At 39.5% G+C, this 23,715-nt stretch overlaps 1 protein-coding gene and 1 non-coding gene across 3 annotated transcripts in view; both read right to left on the bottom strand.

Annotated features, from left to right (window-relative positions):
- EPB41L4B (erythrocyte membrane protein band 4.1 like 4B) overlaps positions 1 to 23,715 on the bottom strand; it is a 267,526-nt gene that overhangs the window by 97,298 nt on the left and 146,513 nt on the right. Inside the window, exons 14-16 of one of the 2 annotated variants that reach the window (XM_007498051.3) lie at positions 22,914 to 22,947; positions 16,444 to 16,508; positions 14,228 to 15,095 (exon numbers count right to left, since the gene is read on the bottom strand). In XM_007498051.3, the coding sequence (XP_007498113.1) occupies positions 14,942 to 15,095; positions 16,444 to 16,508; positions 22,914 to 22,947 (253 nt within the window). In that variant the 3' untranslated portion in view covers positions 14,228 to 14,941. Of the gene's footprint in view, positions 1 to 14,227; positions 15,096 to 16,443; positions 16,509 to 22,913; positions 22,948 to 23,715 lie in introns of those variants that run through there. The other variant, XM_016423826.2, reaches the window with a different exon arrangement.
- MIR505 (microRNA mir-505) lies at positions 747 to 806 on the bottom strand. Its single transcript, NR_127544.1, has one exon. It is a non-coding gene; the product is annotated as a microRNA mir-505 (primary transcript).

The raw sequence follows: 23,715 nt of genomic DNA, 5'->3' as shown, positions 1-23,715 counted from the left end.
ATCTCTATAGTATAGCTCGCATATAGCCTCCTGTCCTCTCCTCTCCATTTAAATGTCCAGTCTCTGTCTTCCTCTCCTTCAGATCTTCATCACCTCTCACCTGGGCTACTGTGATAGTTTGGAGACTCCCTTCTCTGATCTCCAATCCAATGGAGACAGACAGCAAGATGATGTTCCTAAGACAAGAGGATTGACCATGACACTTCTGTTTAAATTCTGTCAGTTTATTATTGTCTATCCTTCGAGAAACTCCTTTGCCTGGTACTTAAGAGCCCTTCAAAGTCTAGCTCCAAACACGATTTCCCTTTATGTTCCAGTCACACTGGGCGACAAGTTGTTGGCTGATCCAGTCTCGATGTCTCCCAATGCCTTGCATTTGTGCAGGTCATCTCCTGTGCCCAGGATGTATATCTTCCTCCTTACTGCCCTTCAGAATACTTACCTTTTTTCTCTGACCTAGTTCAGGTGCCATTTCCTCTGAAAAGCCTTTCCTACTTCCCCCCAGCTAAAGTGCTCTTCCAATTTTCCTAGATCATCTTGCCATCCTACTCCCATCACAACATCTTGTATTATACTTATCTGGGCATGTGTGTCATGTCCTTCTCAGTGGATTGGAAGCTCCTTGAGGGCAGGTCCTTTTTTATTAAAGAAACAACAGTTTTTCTATCCCCATTACTTATTACAAAGCCTTGTACTTAATACAAATTAAAAAAAACAACAACTTTGTTTGTTGAATGATGCTCTGGAGAGAGAAACAAGAAGTGTTGATGCTGTCTTCAATAGGCACGCAATCACCTGGTTCCCCTTCCAGAACATCCATGAGTTGATCACCATTTTGCTCCTTTTGGAGAGCAGGAGAAGATAGCTGAAGACCATGCATGGAGACTCTTTGAGATATGAGAATGGGATAAGAGGGAGCTTGTGATCTGAGGTCTCAGTCTTCTTCTTGCAGTGAGGGCAAAGATGGGGCTGCTGGGAGTAGAGATCACCATTACCTTTTCGTTTTTTTTATTCAGTCTTTGTGATCTCTATAGAACCCAATAGGAGTAGAAAGGACATGAAAGCAAATGTCTTACTCTGTCAATAAAAGTTTTGACTGAGTTTTTGGCTGCCCCACCACTTGGCAATAGAAGAGTCCCAAAAGCCAGAAATTACCTCAGGGCTTGTGCAGGTAGCCTGAAAGAATCCATCTAAAGACCAGCATAAGGGAGTGGTGCCTCAGGTGAGGCCACGAAGTAGAGCAGAGTGGGACACCACCACAAGAGAACATCAGTGGCTGAGATGCAGGAGTTGTCCTGATCATGCACGTTCCTCTGGCTCCAACTGTCCCTTCATGTGTGCTGATCAATTTGCGCCAATCACTTGAGTCCCTTACCCATCTAACATCTAGGGAACCCAAGGGAGTGTGTACTCCTGTGAGGTGTGTGTGTGTGGCTTTCTTATCACTTATTTTCACTACATAGTTTGATTAACTGGCTTTAAAAAATCAAACAAGCCCCTACGTTCCATATCAGAATCAATACTGTGTATTGGTTCCAAGGCAGAAGAGTGGTAAGGGCTAGGCAATGGGGGTCAAGTGACTTGCCCAAAACAGCTGGGAAGTGTCTGAGGTCATATTTGAACCAAGGATCTCCCATCTCTTGTTCTGGCTCTCTATCCACTGAGCCACCCAGCTGCCCTCTGATGGACTGTCTTTTGTTATAACCTTATGTATTTTGTTGTGGTCCTAGTAAAAGAAAGCAGTAAAAAGAGCTATTACTTTGAATGGCTATTATGGCAGAAGGTTTTTGATCTCATGGGATAAAAAACAGAGTTGGAGACTTGGGAAAAGACACTACAGTTTAAAATGATCACTGTCAGGTGAAAATAATTTGATTTATATTTTCTTGTTATTATAGATTCTTGTGAGGGATAACAACTAAAATCCATGATTTACATCTCTCAGGCCATCCAATCCCACTGTGTGATGAGAGCTTCTGCCAGATTATTCAAAATCTGACTGTGAGGGGCACCTAGGTGAAGAGAGTCCTAGGTCTAGAGACGGGAGGTCCTGGGTTCAAATCTGACCTCAGACACTTCCTAGCTGTGTGACCCTGGGCAAGTCACTTAACCTCCATTGACTAGCCTTTACCACTCTTCTGCTTTGGAACCAATACATAGTATTGATTCTAAGGTGGAAGGCAAGGGTTTTTTTTTTTTTTTAAACCTGACCTTCTACCTCTCTGGTAAAATTCTACCCTAGTTACTAACCCTAGTGTTAGCAGTCTTAGTGAGAAAGCACTGGCAAATCCAAATGAAACAGACAATCCTAATAGAATTTCAGTCCACAACAAGATGCTTTCAGTCTACAATTTTGAAAAACCAAACCGTAAGCTGGAATTGACAGATGTTGATAAGTAAAGAATATATTAACTAATGAAAAAGCTAACTAAGGGTCCTACCTGGCAGGCACATATATGGGACAGAAGCTTTTTTGCTGGGATGGCAGAAAGATAGGGCAGAGATGCCTGCTCGGCTTCTCCCTCTCCAATATTATTAAGTGCCTCCTTGAAGCTCATCTAAGCTTTAAGGCAAATTGTAAGGTATGAATATTAGCTGCTTAGATCACAATGAACTGACAAGGAAAAAAGAAAAAGTGATGCCCCAGCTCCAGAAAAGCTCAGCACAACTCACACCCTGCAGTCTCGGCTGGGAGGGAGGTAAAAGGAATTTATTTGCCTTAATCTAGCAAGCTGGGGAGTGTGTGTGTGTGTGTGTGTGGGGAGACAGAGACAGAGAAACAGAGAGAGGGAAGAGAGAAGACAGAGACAGACAGAGACACAGAGAGAGAAGACAGAAAAAGATAGAGAGACAGAGAGAAAGAAGGACAGAGACAGAGAGACAAAGAGAAATAGAGAAGACAGAGACAGAGAGTGAGATGGAGACAGAGAGAAAGAAGAAAGACAGAGACAGAGAGACAAAGATACAGACAGAAATAGAGAGGAAAGAGAAGAGGAGAGAGAGAGAGAGAGAGAGAGAGAGAGAGAGAGAGAAGAGAGAGAGAGAGAGAGAGAGAGAGAGAGAGAGAGAGAGAGAGAGAGAGAGAGAGAGAGAGAGAGAGAGAGAGAGAGAGAGAGAGCTGCCTTGTTAGAATAAAGCCTTTCTAACAACAAAAATCTGAAATGTGTTGAGAAATGCCTATTGGGATGCTGGCCCCTCACGTTTACCCTGTGGTCTCACTAATGGGTGTTGATAGCACTCCTCTTCTCATCCCCATACCCTGAGGAGCCACAGCAGCAAATGACAATGACAGGTACTGGGAATGATAATTCTGGCTCTGGACGCATCAGCCTAGCAGCAAAGCATCCAGTGGTGTCTCCAGAGTTGGGGCCAATAGGGGAAGATGGCAGAGCTGCAGGGCAGGACAACTAGAGAAGTGGTTAGGAACCAGGGAGCTACAGGAGACCTTATGTAAGCACAAGGGCACATTTAATTGCTGGCTGCTGGCAGGTAGGACAAGGGGAGGTGTAGCCACGATACAAATCAATGTACTTACCTGGGAGTCTGAGTTTTCAGTGTTCCTGTTTATCGCCAGCACGGGACCTCAGCTTATATCTGACTCCCCTCTACAATATCATTGGACAGTGGCAATCATACCTTTTTTGGAAGTCCTCCAGTTACAGCAAACCACGGTGGGATGGGGTGGGGCAGAGATAGACACACACACTCCTCCCTGCTAAGACAACCCCATTCTACTTAAAAACAACCACAAAAAACCCTCTTACCTTCTCTCTTAGAATTGATGCTAAATATCAGTTTAAAGAGCCAGGCAATTGGGGTTAAGTGACTTGCCCATGGTCACAGCAAGGAAGTGCCTGAGGCCACATGAGAACCTGGGACCTCCTGTCTCCAGGTTTGCCTCTCTATCCACTGAGCCATCTAGCTGCCTCCATTCTACTTCTTAATAGTCGTAATATAGTTGTTAGGAAATGTTTTACTTATTTTGTTAACCCTACATTTCTTCTGCAGTGTCTACCATCTTTTCCATTCCCTCTCTCCATGTGACATCCTTTCAAGTAAATGGGGACAACTCTCCATCCTTTCTAAATTCTTTTCTCCAGGCTAAACGTTCCTGATTTCTCCAAGACGTTGATCCCCCTGGTCACGCTTCTCTGGCTATTCCTTGGCGGATCTGTTCCTTCCTATAAAGTCACACCCAAACTAAATACAGATCTAGATGTGGTCTGACCACCACAGGCTTCCTTTATAAAGATCCCATGATACTGTAATACTTATCATAAGGCTTATGATTTATATATGTGCCAACTCCTGTCCTGAGTGCTTTAAAATGATCTCATTTGATCCTTACAACAACTCTGGGAGCTGAGGGACCTTGTTATTGTTCAGTCATGACAGCCCCTCCATGGCCCCATTTGGGGTTTTCTTGGCAGATAACTGTGGTGGTTTTGTCATTTCCTTCTCCAGCTCAAGTTACAGAGGAGGAAACAGAGGCAAACAGGGTCACAGAGCTAATAAGTATCTGAAGCCAGATTTAAAACTTGTGTCTTACCGATTTCAGGACTGGCACTTGATCCATGGCACCATCTAGCTGCCGGAGAGGGACCTTTCGACGTCAAGTCTAAACTCATTTTATAGATTGAGATTGAGAAGGGTTAAGTAACTTATCCAAAGTCACAGAGCTTGCAAGTTTCTGAGGCAGGATTTGAACCTGGGTCTTTTGAAGCCCAGAATTCTAGCTTCGGTGCCATTTATTTGGAGTGGCTAGTTAAGTGGCACAGTGGATTTCTATCTCTAGTCCTTGACCTGGAGTTAGGAAGATCTGAGGTTAAATGTGACCCCCAACACTTATTAGCTATGTGACTCTGAGAAAGCCTTTTAAATTATTTGCCTCAGTTTCCTCAATTTTAAAATGGGGATAATAATGACATTTCACAGTGTTGTTATGAGGATCAAATGGGATATCTGTAAAGCACTTAGCATAGTGCCTGGCACAAAGTAGATGCTATGGAAACACCTATTTTCTTTCCCCATCTATCTGCCTCAGTAATCAGTAGAAGTTACCATTTCAAGTTTCTACATCCTTGGTACTGTATAGGCACATTATGATGCCCCCAGTAGGCCAGTGATTCTTAACCTTTTTGCTTGATGGATCCTCTTTGGTCTATGTTTGAAGCCTATGCCCTCTTTGCAATCATATTTTAAATGGATAAAATATACAAGATTAAACAGAAAACCAATTCTATTGAAATAGATATCAAAACATCTATTTTTTTTTACGTTTACAAGCCTCAGGTTAAAAATTCTAACCAGTGGGACTTAAATATTTGTTGAAGTAAGTCTTTTTGTTGTTGTTGTAGCACACTTTTATTCCATAGAAACTTCTGGGTCTCAAAATCCCTTTAAACTCTTAAAAATCATCAGAGATTTTGTTTCTTTCTTGCGACATTTATCGTGTTAGAAATTAACGTGTCTGGTTAGCTGTTTCATATAATATTTAAATAAATAAATATTGGAAAAACATTCATTAAAATGTATGATAACTGAAATGTTTTGATCTCAAGGACGCCCTGAAGTGATCTCGGGGATAACACTTTTAAGAACCATTGCTTGAATTAATTCAAATATTAAGTGTCCACTACGTACGATGTCTCCTGCCAAGTGAAATGGATCTTACCTTCATTTCTAGACTAGGTGCAGTCTATTCTGGGACAAAGGTTTCTTTCATTTTTCTTAGCTCTTCTTTTCTACCCGCCCTACTTCTGCAGGCGTTTCTCTTAGGCTTTCTCCTCCTCAGAAAATGAATCAGAGCTTTAAACAAACTCTCCGTCTTAAAAGAAAATAGGGTATTCTTTTCTTTGTCCTTTGAGTTATGACAGTCATAAATATATGCCACTTACTACATTAAAAAAATTACAGTAATTACAATACAATTATATGTCAACTGTTTGGTTTTTTTTTCTTTTCTTATAGCCACCAAGTCCCTGTTTTCTTTTTCTTTCCAGAACTGTCTCCAACTTTTCTATAGCCAGATTCAATACTTCACTAAGGGTGTATCCAGTGCCCAACATAATTGGGGGTGGAGTTACCTTGTAGTTCTGCCTGTCCTACTTCCTAAAAGTTCCAGTATCATGTTCTCTTAACAATAGTCCAGTATCTCTCAGATCCTGTTGGGGCACATTCTGCATTTGCAGCTTGTTTTCTCTTCCTACATGGGGCTGTTTGACCCTTACTAAATTCAGTTTATTCCAGACTCTACAGAACGACTTTTTCATTATTCAGTCACGTCCAACTCTTCGTGACCGTTTGGAGTTTTCTTGACAAAGACATTGGAGTGGCTTGTCATTTCCTTCTCCAGTTGATTTGACAGATGAGGAAACTGAGGCAAAGAGTTAAATGACTTGCCTGGGTCACACAGCTAGTGTCTGAGGCCAGATCTGAACTCAGGAAGATGAGTTCTATCCACTAACTGAGGCAGGATTTGAACTCAGGTATTTTGAAGCCCAGAATTCTAGCTTTGGTGCCAATTATTTGGAGTAGCTAGCTAGGTGGCACAGTGAATTTCTATCTCTAGTCCTTGACCTGGAGTTAGGAAGATCTTATCAGCTATGTGACTCTGGGAAAGACTTTTAACCTAGCGGGTTGTAGTTTTCTGCTTCTCTTCGTGAGGGTTAATTGCTACTTCCAACCTAGTCATGAGGACAGGTTTTGTGTCAATCCTAAACGATTGAATGTACAGGTTTCCCTTCCACATCAGGGGGTTTAAGGGCACAGAGCCCCTGCAATCTGGAAAATCCCTGTAAAAATATTTGGTCTTTGAGGATGGAATACTATTGGGCTATAAGTAATGATAAGCAGAATGATTTCAGAAAAAGCTGGAAAGATCCCCAGCAACGGATGCAGAGCGAAATAAGCAGAAGCACAAGAACATGGTACACAATAACAGCAATATTGGACGGTGATTATCTGTGAAAACTTGGCTACTCTCAGCAATACACTGATCTGGGGCAATCCTGAAAGACTTGTGATGGGGAATGCTATCTACCTCCAGAGGAAGAATTGCCGGAGTCATCTTTCACATCGTTGTATTTATGGTTTTATTTTGGGGTTCTGATTATGTAGGAGTGTGCTCTGACAATGACCAGTATGGAAGTGTGTTTTGCATGACAATAAAAATAAAATTTTAAAAATTGTCCCTCCTTTCATACCAGAGAAGTCTGAATTTTTCTTTTTTTAATGGAGTGTTTACTATGTATATTTATAATACTGAAAAAATGTCACTATTATGCAACACAACATATTTTATGCATTTCTGAGTTTCTAAACTTTTTCTGTTGTCTGTGACTTTTGAAAAACTCTCAAAATTTTCCATTTAATTTTTTAATATCAAAACCTCAATGGGAAAAGTTACAATGTGGAAGGGTTACCTGTATTTTAAATTTGTTTTCTTATTTCCATGAAACAAATAATTTCATGAAAATAAATTATTTGAATGGATAGACTGGATTTGTGATTACAGTGGTAAGGGAAACCCCCAGGTGGAAAAAACTCCCTTCACTAGTGTAGGTTAACACATTCTCTGAGAAGTTAGAGCACCAAGAAGTGTCTTGTCCAGGTTTAGAGAGCCAATATGTGAGAGATGAATCTTGAACCCAGGTCTTCCTGGTTTGGGTTCAAATAAGAACACTGGCTCTCTTATCCCTAATAGCTACAGCCCCAATTCTCACCTTCTGTTCATAGCTCAGGGTGCTGTACCTATAATCTTTTACTTCCTCTGCTTCAATTTCTTTTCAGGACCCAGAATTCTGATTTCCCCTCCATCCCTCCTGTATTTCTACCAAGTCAACTGTCAATGACTCCCTTCTGGTCAAGTCCAACAACGTATTTATTAGTCCTTACCTGAATCAATACTATCCATGCTTAACTCTATGGAACGTTCTTCTCTTGATTTCTGTGACACTAAACTCATCCCACATCATTCCCTGCTCCTTCTCCTATTAGAAGCTCTTTCCATTATCCTTTAAATATGAGCATTTTCCAAAGGTCTCTCTTCTCTTCTCTCCTCTCAGCTGGCCAGTTTTAACTTCTGGATGCTCCAATTAAATGACTTCCTTTGGGTAGATGCTGCCAAAATCTCTAGATGTAGCTAGACATCCATCTCTTTCCAAAACTCAAGACCCACAGCTCTTACCTCTCCATTGAACACGCTACCCAGTCGTCTAATTAATTGGGACTCCACATGGCCCAAACTGAGCTGTTTTTTTCTTCCAGATTCACTTTCTCTGATATAATTCATGCCAAGGAAGGGAAGAGGGAAGAGGGGAAGTGGTACCGCTGTTCATTTGGTTTCCACATTTATAATCTTATCTTTGACCTTCCCCAATCATTTCCCAAATTCTGTTGATATCACCTTCATATCTCTTGCATAAAATCCTGCTTCTCTATTGCAGGGAAAACCCAAACTCACTAAATTCAGTCAAAAGATGAGTATTCGATAAGAAGACATTTGTAACCCAGTGGAATTGCTTGTCAGCTCCGGGAGAGGGGAGGGAGGAAGGGAGGGAGAGAAAAAGAATCATGTAACCATGGAAAAATCTTCTAAGTAAATAAATAAATAATGTGATACCCGCCCCCCCCCCAAAAGGATGAGTAGTCAAGTGAAGAGGGCACCTGTGAAACCTTAGGTAAGTCATGTAATCTCTGAACCTCAGTATTTGCATCTGTAAAATGAGGGGCCTGGATTAGATTTCTAAGGTCTTCAGCCCTAAATCTATGATCCTGCTTGTTGCCTAGTTCTGGTAGCCTCCCTATAGTTTGCTTCTGTTCTCCTTCATGTCATTGACAGCATAATAGTCTTTAAGCCTAGATCTGCTCCAAATTATTCACATTCCCGCCGAGTGTCCAGTAAAGTTTAAATTGCTCTGGCACTCATGGCCCTCCACAACTTGGTCTTCTTTTCTAGCTTTTCAGCCTTACCTCGTATTACTGCCTCCATGCACTGTTTCTATATTCACACCGTTCCTTTTTTCTGGAATCTTTCCTTCCACCTCTTCCCCTATCGGACTCTTGCCCATTAAAACACAGGCCCGATATCATCCAGTGAGGTTCCTCTAGTTAGTAATGCTCTTCTCCATAAGACTCAAAAAAATAATTTTTAAATCAAGAGCTTACTATGTTCAGGCACTGAGAATACAAAAAGGAAAATTCCTTGCCCCTGAGTGGGATTTTATCTGTCTTTTTCATAAGTGTTTTGCCCCAATATTTTCAAGAACCTAGATAGACATAGTCTTTTCCCTTCCTTTTAGAACACCCCCCCCCAAAAAAAAGCAAAACCCTTGACCTGTCAACTCCTGATTCTTGTAATCTACAACCCTGGAACTCACTTATCTTTTAAAGACGTCAAAAAGGACAACGGCATCTGGCCAGAACAAAGGATGGGAGGAGGGCGGTGGATAGGGGGGGGGGGGGGTTCTATTGGAAGACCCTATAAATGGGTCTCTGGACTCAATATTTTGACATTCCTTAAGCATACAAAGCTGGGGAAAGGTTCCTTTTGTGAAAGAATAAATTGCTATCTTATACTTCTGCTCCTGACTCCATTATGTATTAATTTACACGATAAGCTTCTCCTGAAGCATATATACCCCAACTTTATACATTAGTTGGGGGAGGTCTGCAACCCACATGCTAAAGTGGGTGACAACTCAGAAATTACTGACTGCTCCCTGAGCAGTCCTAAGAAAATTTATAAACAACAACTGATCCATGTAAAGTGGAAGGAAGGCACAGGAAGTGATACAAAGAAGGGTCTTTAAAAGTAGTTACAACTTCCTGTGAGGAGTTGTTTTGTGAAAAGTTTTTCAGAGTTAGAGTTGGAGCTCTTTTGGAGTATCTGAAGTCTGGTGGAGGATCTTCTCTTTGGATTACCACATGAGTGAGTTAAAAAGGCTGACTCCTTTCCTGGCCCCTGAAGGGACTGGCTTCTGGAGACACCCCCACCCCTTCGCCCCCCATCTTGGAGGAGGCCTTGTGGCTGGAACTCTTGCTTTATTTACCACCAGCCCCTCCAACCCATGGTCCTCTGGTGGAGGGGTAACAAGTCCTGCCTGATTTGAACCTGGCCAGAGTAATTATCTAGTGTGATAGGATAGATACCTTCTCTACCCTCTTTCTCACTTCTCTTTCACTTTTTCCCTCTATTTTATAAATACTGCTAAAGTCATTTGACTTGAAATATATTAATTTTGGCGAACATATTCTCATATATTTAGTCCAACCTTGATTTTTTAACCCTTACAGAAGGAAAGAGGTGGGGAAGGAAGGAGAGAAGGAAGGGAGGGAGGGAGGGAAAGAAATGAGCATTTAAATGCTACTTTATGTCAGACCCCATGCCAAGCACTTTATTTTGATTCTTAAAACAAATCTGGGAGGCAGGTATTACTATTATCCTCATTTTATAGTTGAAGAAACTGAGCTAGAGAGGTTAAGTGGCATAGCTGCTAAATGTCTGAAGCTGGATGTGAATTCAGGTCTTCTTAACTCTGGGCTCAGGATGCTCATCTTCCATGCCACTGAGGAGTCTCAAATTATGATGTTTTAATATAAGTGAAATAGGTAATTGCCTGAGAACTGACCATATTTTGGGAGGAAGGTGGAGAGGGGAGCTGCAAACACAAGAGAGACAGAGACAAAGGACAGAATGATGAATGAAAGAAAGGCCTAAAGAACATAACTGAGAGGGAGATGGAGAATTCAAAGTTCAGCATGTATAAGCAGGAATCAGAGCCTGCTGGAACACTGAAAAAGAAGAGGGGAAAAAGGAACATAAGGGGAGAAATTGATGATCTAGAACGCTTTAAGGAAAAGAATAAGGCTTAAGAGAGGGAAAGCAGTGATAAGAAAGAGATTTCTAGTATCACAATTGTGAACAATGGTCTAGTTCACAAAGAAGATGGTCACAAGCATCAAATGATTCTGAGCAGAAGCGGAAAGGCTGGACTTGGGGTCCACTTAAGAACCAGCATCACCTGGTCTTCTGGAGACAATAGTAGGAAGAGAGCTATAATAGCTCAATCCAGAAACAGAGGCTAGAAGTTGAGTAGATTAGTTCAAAATTATCAAATTGAAAAGCTCCAGCTTAGAAAAAGAGATAAGTAAAATAAGATAAATGGTACTTAGAGGGCCCTGTGTCTCATTTCTGTCCCTAATCTATCTGCTGTAATGGCAGAAAAATCTGAGGATTTTTTACCTGCATTAAGCTGTCTGGGAAAAAAACCAAACTGTAACTTATGAGGTGTCTACCCTGCTTATAGTTTGTGCCCTAATATTCCGTCCTGCTAGAGAAAAAGTAAATTGTGTAACAACACAGGGGCATAATGAAAGATGGCAGGTGCCACTGGAAAACCAAGAGGGAAACCACTAAAAAGGAAACTGGCATCCAAAGGACATGAGAGAACTTCCAGGCTAGAAATGGATATTTCACTACAGAATTAATGTTGAAAAAGTAACTTTTGGCCCTGTTTATCCATCTAGCTCCTTCTGGAAAGTTTCTGAGACAATCACATCATTTCAGATATAACACTTAGTCAATGTTTTTTTTTTCCCTTCTAATTTTCAATCCTGAAAAGATTGCTTTATGTAACAACTTTCAAAGAATACGTGGCTTCACTGAGTAATTGTAATGACCTCTATTGGATCTGGAGGAGAATGGAAGAATGTCCCTCCTTCTGTTTGAGAAGTCGGGGGTGGGGGTGGGAGGCTATGACTGTGTAAAGTTACATATTCTGTCAAATGGGGTCACTGAATTAGCTGGTTTTAACTTTTACTTTTTTATAGGGGAGGGTTCTTTTTTTTCAGTTAGCATGTACAGGATTGACTGTGACAAAAATATTTGGAAAATAAAAGTTTAAAATGTAGAGTTCAGATATAACAGTTGTTGGGGCAGAGACAACATGTTTATAAAATTTATAGATGACCCTATGAGAGACCACTGAGACCATGGATGTCAGTCAACATTCAAAAGGATCTAGACAGGATAGAACATTGAGCCTTTCTAAAATATTGTACCATCAGCTTACAAATTTTCTAGGAAGCTTAGGCTTCAGAAGGACTTTTCTCATAATAATTCTATTACTTAAGTCAGTATATGGTATTATTCATCATCTAACAAGGCTACGACTTGTCCATGGCCAACAGGATGCAGATCCAGATCTCTTCCATATCAATGCTTTCCCCCTACACTCTTCATTGCCTCCCAAGTACTACGTTGTAATACACAGATGCCCTTGGGGAAATTCAATTATATATGTAGTTTGTCCTGCCACCAAATAACCCCAGACTACGATCCTTCACTGTTGTAGAGTTGTGTTCCTCAATTCTCTGCCATATCATTTAACTTGGGATATGTCTTGGGATAACATGAAAGGGCCACGTGCTTCTCTGCTTCCCAACATTTTGTTACTTCCCAATTTTGTTACTCTGTGAAAAGGAAACAGGAATATCACCACTCCCTTCCCTGAGGTAGAGATCTTTCTTGAACCCCTCAATGCTAGTGCCTTCCCTTTGTTGACTATTGCCAAGTCAGCTTGTTTTGTACTTATTTGTACATATAATTGCTGGCATGATGTCTCCCCAATCAGAATAGGAGTGGCGACTATTTTGCTTGTCTTTGTAGCTCATTGCTCACCTGGCACACAGCAGGAACTGAATAAATGCTCAGCGACTAATATATAGTATAAACCCATTCCTAACTGAAGATGTGAGCAACTTGTAAAAATGAGAGCACCATCCAAGATGATGAAGTTCCAAAGAGGTCTTGCTTCATACAAGATGGTCCCAAGTTCATTTAAGATAAGAATTCTGGTACCCAAGTGTGCTGATGCATGGATGCTCCATAAGACACTTCCAAACTCATCAAAAGTAATTTAAGAGTCAAAACACAACAAATGATCTTTATTCCTTTGAAACGCACTTATGTAAAAATGTATCAAGACGGATTAAAGATTCAGGACACATAATTTGTACTTAGCACATACACTGAAGATCAAAACAACTGCTAAAAGGAGAACATTTACAATTTCTTTTTAAAATGGAGAGTTGTAGATGATCAAACCTACTTCTGAAGGGAATGGGTTGGGTTTCTCCCTTGCTGAATAGGCATGGATAAAAATCAAGAACTGCCGTATTTTAACCTAAAATTAATCAAATATAAAGGATCTCAAGACATTTTTTAAAAATCAGGACAGACCTGATTGCAATGAATAAGTCAGAAAGAATGGCACTAGATTCTCTTAATTTTATAAAAGGGTGAAATGAATATGGTTCAAGTCTTTTAGTCTTAAGGGACTGGAGGAAAAGCATATTGCTTTATTTTGCTCAATTTAAAAGTAGGAGCTAGACTGAGGCAGTAAGATGGTTTTAGATATTCACCCCAAGGTAGCAAAAAGGGTGGCTTCAGGCACTTGACAAAGCAGTGGCACCCACCTGATCCTGCACCCTGGCACAACTACACAAAAGTCATATCCCCCCACCCTCGTCCCATTTGAATTTCATCAGACTCCCCAAATACATTGTGGATGGCAATGATTATCTTTTGAGAGAGTGCAAGCAGAAAAACAATACATTCTACCAATCTTGAGCTTGTATTCAGAATTATCTTTTTTTTTTTTTAAATCAGGCAAGATAGCAGCACCCATCATTAAGGCATTATTTTAAATGATTTATAGCAGCAACTACTACCCCTAGGGATAGCACATGGTTATGATTAGTACAATCAATAAATCAAAAAGTAGTGATTGATGCTCTGCAAGATACAAAATGTTTATTCTCCCTCTAGAAGATCTTCAGTAAATTCCATAAAGATTTTTAAATCTTTCCAGGAAAAAATGAAGTCTTCCTCTCAGAGAAATGGATATTGCAATTTCCATGATAGGACAGGATTTAGACCTGTGATGTCATCATAATGAGCTCCTGGTGAACAACTTCCTCTATCAAAGCAGGCTGGTACCTGCTCTGGCTTTCTAGTCTTGCAGTGTGGCCCAGAGTTCCAAAAGGTTAAGTGATTGGCCCAGGGTCACAAAGTCAGTATGGAAGAGGGGCTTTCTGGTTCCATCTCTCTCTCTCTCTCTCTCTCTCTCTCTCTCTCTCTCTCTCTCTCTCTCTCTCTCTCTCTCTCTCTCTCTCTCCCCCCTCTCCTTCCCCTCTCTCTCTCTCTCTCTCTCTCTCTCTCCTCTCTCTCTCCCCCCCCCTTCCTCTCTTTCTCTCTCTCCCCCTTCCTCCCTACTAAGCCACTGTGCTTCTCATTACAAGAATTGGAACATGATTTTCTACCTAAAACCTCAACTTGGCAGCAATCAATATTAAAAAATAAAAATAAAAAAAAATTAACCCTCCTAGCTTTGGATAGTATCAGAAAGTCATTTAGTCCAACTCCTGCCTATTTTACAGATGAGAAAACTAAAGTCACCCAGAGGAAAGCGATTGGCCCACAGTCACATTACCAGCAAGTAGCAAATCTAGGATAAGAACTTCAGTTTCTTGACCCGTCAGTCCAGGGGGCTCTTTTCATTTTACTGTTTTTATGCCAATCTGTCCTAGCTTTGCGTGGTCCCATCAGTTAAATAACAAAGATATATATCTATATTTGCTGCACAATAAAAATAAACATACACTTTTACTTCCAAATTTAAAATTGGAACAATAGAAATTATTCCTGAGTCTTGAACTACGACCTCCATTTTATTGCAATGTGGTCAACGGTGATTTGTAGGCTATTTTCAGATATTCATAAAAAGTCTGAGAAGACCTTTCAAGACTATCCAGAAAGGCCAATCAAAGATAAGCTACAGACATTTTTTTTTAAACAACACAAACTCAGGAAATGCAAAGACAGACAATGTTCATGGAATGTGATGAGCCTAGGATGGTCAGGGACATCTGAAGAGTCTCAAAGGGCTGTCATAAGTTTATCTTGATACATCAAACTCATACTTTGCATTCCTCCTAAATTCTTCTGGTTCTGGTTGTGGACATAATGCAAACTGTGGTCATCTTCACTTGTGGGTGGTTTCCAATGTGACCTGTCATCCTGAAATGATGGCCTGTGCCATTGGCATAGTTGATGGTTAGTGAAGGATGAAAACATAAAACTATGGGTGAAATAATACGAGAGGTTTGAAACAAATGCTTGAGAAATTGCATGCAAAACAATGAGATGGAAATGATGGCATATATGGGACAGCTGGGTGCACAAAGCATTTCCCTCCCTCCCTCCCTCCCAAACTTCCCATTTCAGATGTTTATTTGGGGGGGAAAAATCAAATCTGAGATTCATGAGGGAGGAAGAGGTTAGTTTCTGGCTGGGTCATACCCATTAGGGAAGCCATGGTACACATAAAATCTTCTCCCTTTCTACACAAGAAAAATTGAGGCTGATGAAAATATTATGGTCCCTGGGCTAAGCAGTAAAACGGTAATAATTTTATTTTCAGAAGTATCAGTTCCCATATAGTTTTCAGTTGCTTAAGCAGAGAAAACAAATGGCTTTTGCAGTGGAATGCCACTAGAAACGATCGCCCAACCAAAGCTCCTGTTAAAAGCATACAAAATCGAATGCCTCTGTGAATAGCGGACACCAAGTAAGAGGCTTTGGTGTACAATGTTAGCCTTCGGTTTTTGTACTGACTTGATGTATTTATATTTATTTCTATCATTCCAAGTTCTGCCTATGCTTCCAGAAGGCACGCTGCCCCTCTTGGCAGAATCACAGAATCCTGGAGCTAAAAAGGACCCTTAGAGATCATCTAAGTCCAGAGGTTCTTAACTTGGGGTCTGCAAATTTGGTTTTTCAAAAATAGTCCAATAACATTATGTTAAAACATTGGTTTCCTCCGCAATCCTCTGTATTTTATTTTATGCATTTAAGACATTTTTATCCTTGGAGGGGGTCCATAGGTTTGATCAGACTGCCAAGGGAGTCCATGACACAATAATGGTTAAGAACCTCTGATCTAGTCCAATTCCCTTCATTTTGCTGAGAAGGAAACGGAAACCTCAGGGGAGGAACAGAATGACTTGTGCAAGGTCACTCAATCAAAGAGTTGGAATTGAATTGAAGTGTTTTTACTTCAAAATCCAGGGCTCTTTCTATTTCATTACACTTCCAATCCCAAGGCAAGAAAAAAAAATATTACTTAGAGCTTTTAAAAGGGCCATTTAAAAATTTTCCCCCAAAGCACCAAAGTTATTAACAGGATTTCAAAAAGGCAATAGATTTGCCTCTAAGAAAACTTCTGTGCATTAGAAACTGCGACTATTACTTTGTGATTAGTTTGGTCATCACTGAGAATGCTGTTGCTATTAAGTTTCTTTTGATTCAGTAACTAATTATAATTTCAAAAATACTTATTTCACTCATTGACAAAAACAATATTCTTCTAAAGTGCTTACCTTATGTTTGGAGAATGAGGATGCCATTGTGGTTGCCCTGGATGTATATTAGGATGGTATTGTATCTGGAAGCCAAATATCAGCCATGATTAGTTTATTCACAGTTTCATTTCAACAAGAGTTAATTTGCTTTATAGTTTAACTTTCAACTCTGGAGGGGTAGACGACAGAGCACAGCAACCAACAGTAGCTCTGGGAAAACACAAAGTTAAGATTCTACCTCATAATTCTATTGCCCTTATTTAAAAAAGTTTAAGAAGACAATGCAATAGCTCAAGTTCATTCTGGAAGCATGAAGAAATAATAATTGGTCTTTTAAAAAGAAAGAAAATAGGATCATAGAAGAAAAGTCAAAGGACCATCATCAGAAGAATAGAGATGAACAGTTCTCATTTTTCTTGCACATAAAACCAAAGGCAATGAGGCTTAAGCTGTATAAGGAAGAACTTTCTGCAAGAAAGATATCCAAGAATGCAAAAATTACTGTAGAACCAGAGGCTATTGTTGAATTTCATTTCCTGGAGAATTTCTTAGAAGTGAGCCCTACCTCAACCCCCAAATAAAAAAATATGAACAAATCCCATTACATATCCTGATAGTATATGAATGAGAAGAGGAATTATTTGTCCCCTCTTTCCCTTTACAGATGTGGAAACAAGTTGTCACAAAGTCACAGATCAATCTAGTTACAGGAGAATGGGAGCAGTTCTATCTCTTGACCAGAATTCTAATCTCTAAATTAAAAGCTGTCTCTCAAAATCACAAATCCCCAAGAAAAATGTATGGCCAGGCAATTCCAGAGACTCATTAGAAATATCAGATATTAAGCCATCTATGACAAAATCCCATCACTGTGGGGGCAAATAAATGACCTTCCATGCTAGGAAGAATATCATGATCATAGTCATAGCATTTATGTAGAGCTTAAAAGTGGTTCCTCAGAACAAATAACCCTGTGAGGCAGGTTCTCTTAATGTTTCCATTTTACAGATGAGGAGACGGATTGAGAAAGGTTAAGTGATTTGCCTGAGCCATACTGTTAGTGTCTTGAAGCAGAATATGGACTCAGGTCTACTGGATGCCCAGTCCAGTGTTCTGCCCACTAGACCACTTAGCTGCCAGATTTTGCCCATTTCCCCTATTTCTTCCCTGTTGGCAGACACAGTAAGTTTTTTTTTTTTTATCATATAGATTTACTTATCTAAAGAATACCTTATCGATGGAATCAAGTAGATTCCACAACCTACACCAACTCTTAAATCCAATCTCTGACACTTAGTAGCTTTGTAACCCTGGGAAAAAAATCACTTGAGCCTATTGCCCTCAGTTTCCTCATTTGTAAAAAAGAGCTAGAAAAGGAAATGGCAAGCCATTCCAGTGTCTTTGCCAAGAAAAACCCCCAAATGGGAGTTACAAAGAGTTGGACATGATTGAGCACCACTATCAAGCTGCATGGCTTAAATGGCGTGCTGCTAAGTTCAGAGATGTGCATCACCAGAAATCTGGCGACCAAGTGATGTTTTAACTAGATCATATACTAACGTATACAAATGCCTCTGCCTTCTCCAGGGTCTCTTCCCTCACAGGTGCCAAATTCACATTCCTAAAAAGCAGGCCTAACAGGGTCACTTTCCTACTCAGGAAACCTCAGAGGCTCCCCGTAGCCCTTGGAAGAAAATATAAACTCCTCTGTTAGGCATTTAAAGCCCTTCCTAATCTGGCCCCAGCTTCTCTTTCCAGGTTAGGTGCCTCACTCTCTCCTCTTCACTTTGTGGTCCAACCAAACAGGCCTCCTTGCTCTTTGCTCTCCACTAAATCTTAGCTGAACCATCTCTGGTTACATAAATGGAGAAAATGGAGTTAAAATGGAGAAAAGACGATTCAAGGATATCCCTTCTGGGTACTGAGAAGCTTCAAAACAAAACAAAACAACACCACAACCCATTTCTCATTAATTCTTTTCCTGGAAAAGCAATGGGAAGATAAAGTGTGATTACCTAGCTTTGACTTAACAGTCTCTGACAATGGAAAGATGCATTGTTATAATAAGTGGCTAAAGACTAGAAGAGAAATATAGGAATAATGGTTCCCTCATGGGATTGCAGCAAGTTCAAAATAAGAAAAAAATCCCTGTCCCCATCTCTCTTTCTGAGCTGGAGAGTGGATGCTCCAGGCAGTGGAAATGAGAGCTGGGTGGGTGCTAGGCTTTTGTTCCATCATTTCCCTTTGATATTTAACAGGATTAATGACTTCACTGATGCAGGCACTTCCTTTGCCAAGGCAGAGCACAACCTCTCTAATCAAATCAATTCATCAACAAGCATTTACTATGCCTAGAGAAGGAAATGGCAGACCAGTAACTGTAGTATCTTGGCCAAGAAAACTCCAAGGGCAGAGCTTTCCCAGTCCCAGAGTGGATACTCCTGAAATGATGAAACAACAACAAAATGTATTATGCCATTCAGGATATATACCAAAACGCATTGTATAAATTTAACAATGCCATGGGTGTAACAACTGTTTAAAAGAAAAGATCAAGGACCAAGAAATGAAACCTGATTCACCAAAGAAAATAATTTAAAATATGAAAAATTTAAATAATGTGGAAAAATTGCAAAATATACTATATATATATATATATACACATATATAAAAGAAAGGAAACTGAAGCTGATTGCTGAGCAAATGACAGGTCTAGAAATCTTAATACTAGACCTAGATTACTTACTGATTTACAAAGAAAACCCAAGAAAAAAGAGCAAACTATAAAAGTTTTATGGGGGCAGAAGGAAACATTACTTTCTTTAATTTTGCAATTCTTTTCCCTGAATGTCACCACTGTTTTAGATATCAGAATATTGGAAGCAGAGCAAGGAAATGTAATTTGGATTATAAAATTCTTGCTTTAATAAAATTTCCTTAAACAGTGGGCAAAAAACAGCCCGGGGCAGAGAGGATCACTAAAAATTGGAAGATTAGGGAAAAGCTTCTTGGAAGAGCCACTTGAGGTAAGCCTGGAAGGGAATGCGGGGTTCTAAGAAGCAGAGGACAAGAGAGAGGCAGGGAGTACAGTCTGTGCAAAAGGTGAAGCTAAAAGATGGGATTTGGTGAAGAAGAAAGAACACGGAGGTCTGTGTGGCTGGACCACAAAGAGAAAAGGAGAGGAGTAATGCAACTAGCCTGGAAAGAGAAGCTGGGGCCAGACTATGAAAGGTTTTAAATGCCAAACACAGGAGTTAATATTTTATTTCAAGGAACACAGGGAGCCACTGAAGTTTCTTGAGCAGGGAGATGACATAGCTGGACCTGCTCTGTAGGAATATGAATTTGGCAGCCGTAAAGATAAATGACTTACAGAGGGGAGAGATACTTGTACACTTTAGTACATGATCTTGAGGACTTGCTACAGTTAAAGCATCATTTGATGATCAAATTTCTAGTAATGATTTTTTCTGAGCTTGTCAAGCACAGTTTATCATTGGGGCCATACTCAAAAGCCTTTACAGTCTGGTGTTGTTATTCAGTCATTTCAGTCCTGTCTGACTCTTCATGACTTGTTTGGGGTTTTCTTGGCAAAGATACTGAGGTGGTTTGACATCTCCTTTTCCAGCTCATTTTTACAGATGAGGAAACTGAGGCCAAGAGTTAGGTGACTTTCCCAGGGTCACACATCCAGTAAATGTCTGCGGTCAGATTTGCTTTCAGGAGCACAAGTCTTTCCTGTCTCCAGGTCCAGCACTCCATGCATTGGTCAGCATAACTGCCCTAAAAGCTTGGTAAGATTAGCTTTTTTGTTTTGGTACATAAGCAAAAGCCTTCAAAACCCTATCAAGGAAGGGAAACCAGATAACTTGGTGGATCGAGAGTCAGGTCCAGAGATGGGAGGTCCTGTTTCAAATCTGGCTGTGGACACTTCCTAGCTGTGTGATCCTGTGCAAATCATTTAACTCCAATTGCTCAGTTCTTACTGCTCTTCTGCTAACCAACACATGGTATTGATTCCAAGATGGAAGGTAAGGGTTAAGAAAATCTATTGAGGAGCAATCTTAAATACCCCACAGAATCACAGAATGTGGTTATGATCCCAGGAGGTCATATAAGGATCATTTAGTCCAACCTCCTCATTTTTCAGATGAGGAAACTGAGGAAAAGCCCTTGGCAGAAAGAAATTTGCCTACAGTGAGTGGCAAAGCTCAGATTCAAACCTAAATGTTTTGATACCAAGTCCAGTCCCCACAGGTTGCTTACTCTCCCACCTAGGAAAATCCTCTAAATTTTCAGGCCACTACATTAAAAAAAACAACAACCAAAACCACAGAAAGAATAGCATAAATTTACCTATCAATTTAAAGGCAAATTTACAAAGCAATTTAAAGTCCTGTTTTCATTTCTCACAACCTTGTGCATTAGGGAATACAGATATTATCACTGAATGATCTGCCATCGTTATAACTGGACTCAGGCTCCCCTGGATGCCAAGAGTTCTGTGTTCTTTTCATAACACTTTCCATTCAAAAAGAGGGGAAAAGAGAAAACCCCAAAACAGAAAAACCCATTAAAAAAAGCTAAGCCTGGAGAATGGAAAAGGTCCTCTACTCTAGGCACCGACAGTTATTCATTTCTCCTGTGATGCAGCACAGAGAGAATGGAATCATTTATATCTCACCCCTAGATTCTGCAAATGGGATTTCCATCAGTGCTTAGTACCTCTAAATCAAAACTATTAGGAAGTAGCTGTAGTAAAGCTGTCTTGGAGTCAGAAGAGTTGAGCTCTCATCTCCCAACAATCACTCAAGATAAAAACTAAACTGGAATCATAAAAATCAAAGGAGAAATTAATAAAATTGAAATTCAAAGAACTATTGAACTAATAAATAAGACTAGAAGCTAGTACTTTGAAAAAACAAATAAAATAGACAAAGTACTGGTCAATCTAATTTAAAAAAAGAAGAAAACCAAATTAACAGTATCAAAGATGAAAAGGGTGACCTCACCTCTAATGAAGAGGAAATTAAGGTAATTATTAAGAGCTATTTTGCCCAAGAATATTGCAATAAATATGACAATGTAGGTGAAATGGGTGAATATTTACAAAAATATAAATTGACTAAATTAACCAAAGAGGAAATAGAATACTTGAAAAATCCTATCTCAGAAAAAGAAAGTGAACAAGCCATCAAGGAACTCCCCAACAATCACTCTAATTACTAAAAAGTATGCTGTTGGGGGTAAGACACTTAAAATCTCTTAGGGGTATAGGCTGTTTCTTTGGCCAAAGTGAGTAGGTTGGCGGGAGAACATTATATACAGCAACTGCAATATTGTGGAACAATCAACTATGATAGACTTAGCTATTATTGGCAATACAACTATCTAGGACAATTCTGAGGGACTTATCACAAAGAATGCTCTCCACTGCCAGAGAAAGAATTGTCAGGAGTCAGAATGCAGATGAAAGCATGTGATTTTTTGTTTACTTGGGTATATGATTGGGGGGGTTAGTTCTATAAGAGTATTTGCTTACAAAAACAAATAATATGAAAATATGTTTTGCATGATAATATATATATATAGCTTAGACTGAATTGCCTGTCAACTCTGGGAGGGAGGAGAGAAGAAGAGAGGAAGACAACATGAATCATACAACCAGAAAATTTATGTGGAAACTTGTTATTAAAATAAAAAAAATTTTAATAAAAAAATTAAAAATGACAAAATAAAAACAACATGAGAAGGTTGGATAAGAGGGCCTCAAAGACTTCTTCCAGCTCTGACATGCTGAGATTCTAAAGAACAATGCAGACTTCATCCCGTAACCTATTACAGAACTTCATTTAGGGAGATTTTATTTGTGCCAATATAGTAAACTTTAGATCAAAAAGGAATGTAAATTTTTTATAAAGGCTACTTAGGTGAAAATCTTGGGAATGGAAATATCATTACAACTATTCAGTTTCTCAAGGGTCAGATCCATGAGTTGTGGTTTTTAAAATCAGGATGATAAAATCATATTTTTGGAGGTTATCCTGATTGGTATAGAATATTCTGGATCAGATGATTACTGGAATCTTTGGCAGGATTGCCCATTTTCTGCAAATAAACTTCACTGAATTCAACATTCATTAAACACTTAATGTGTGAGAAACATCCTTTACCATATATATAGAATTCGTAAAAATAGTAGAAAAAGACAGATAGCCTTACTCACATTAGCCTGTGGGAGAAACCCACTGGCCACTAGCCCACTATTATTTTTTATTCTTTTGTGAATGTCTTGGGATCCCAAGAGAGAAGGGGTGTCCCCCGTGAGCACAGCAATGGCATATCTGAGTGAAACCTCCAACAATTTTTGCTTGGTTATAGCTTCCTGGCACTTACCACCATCACTTCTAATATAACAAAATAGAGAACAGTATGGCAAATACAGGATTAAATGACTGAGAAAAATCTAAAATTAAATTTGTTCTTACCTGGTAATTGTGAACTTCTGGATTATTTTTGGAGCTAAAATGAAGAAAAGACAGCATATTACAGAAAGGAAAGTAATTCAGTAGAAAAGCATTAGTATTAATACTGATGATGTTACCTATTCATATTCAAACAGAAAAAAACAAACAGAAACAACTGTGATGATGGGGTCATAAACATGCACCTCTTTGTAGTAAAATACTGTGGACCATCCCCATACTACCAGATAAACTCTCTTTTCTCCATAGGTTTTTGTAACATTAATTTTTCTTGGTTCTCTTTCTATCCAGACATGCCTATTTAATGTGGCAGAGAAAAAAACATGGAGTGAGGAAACTAGTGTGGATTGATATTCTGCCATTTTCTATTGGTATGAATTAAGAGTTAGACTAGATGATCTAATCTAAGGTTCCTTCTGGTTCTAAATCCTAGCATCCTCTAAATTTAGATAGGAGCCCTTGATATATCCCATTAATATTACATTAGGATATACCAATATATTTTTTCAATAACAGTTGCTACTCATGCAAACTGACAAGAGTTAGTGCAAAACCAGTAATGAGTGGTATTGGAAAGTCATTCTCTTACCTCCATAATCATCAGGAATGGGCAAATTATTGGGATGGGATAGATTGTCCTTGGCTAACACTGATGTATTAAATAGTCAATACCATGGTTGCCTGGTAGCATTTGTACTTTTCAAGGCATTTTCCAGTATATTATTATTTCATGATGTAAAAGTCCTCAAAAATAACTTGCTATTAAATCTGTATTTTTTCTTTGACTTGGAATCTGGGGGGTTTT

The sequence above is a fragment of the Monodelphis domestica genome, chromosome 7 (genome assembly GCF_027887165.1).
Source record: "Monodelphis domestica isolate mMonDom1 chromosome 7, mMonDom1.pri, whole genome shotgun sequence".
NCBI lineage: Eukaryota > Metazoa > Chordata > Mammalia > Didelphimorphia > Didelphidae > Monodelphis > Monodelphis domestica.
The sequence above is the reverse complement of the archived record's forward strand: the minus strand, read 5'-3'. Positions and strand labels throughout refer to the sequence as shown.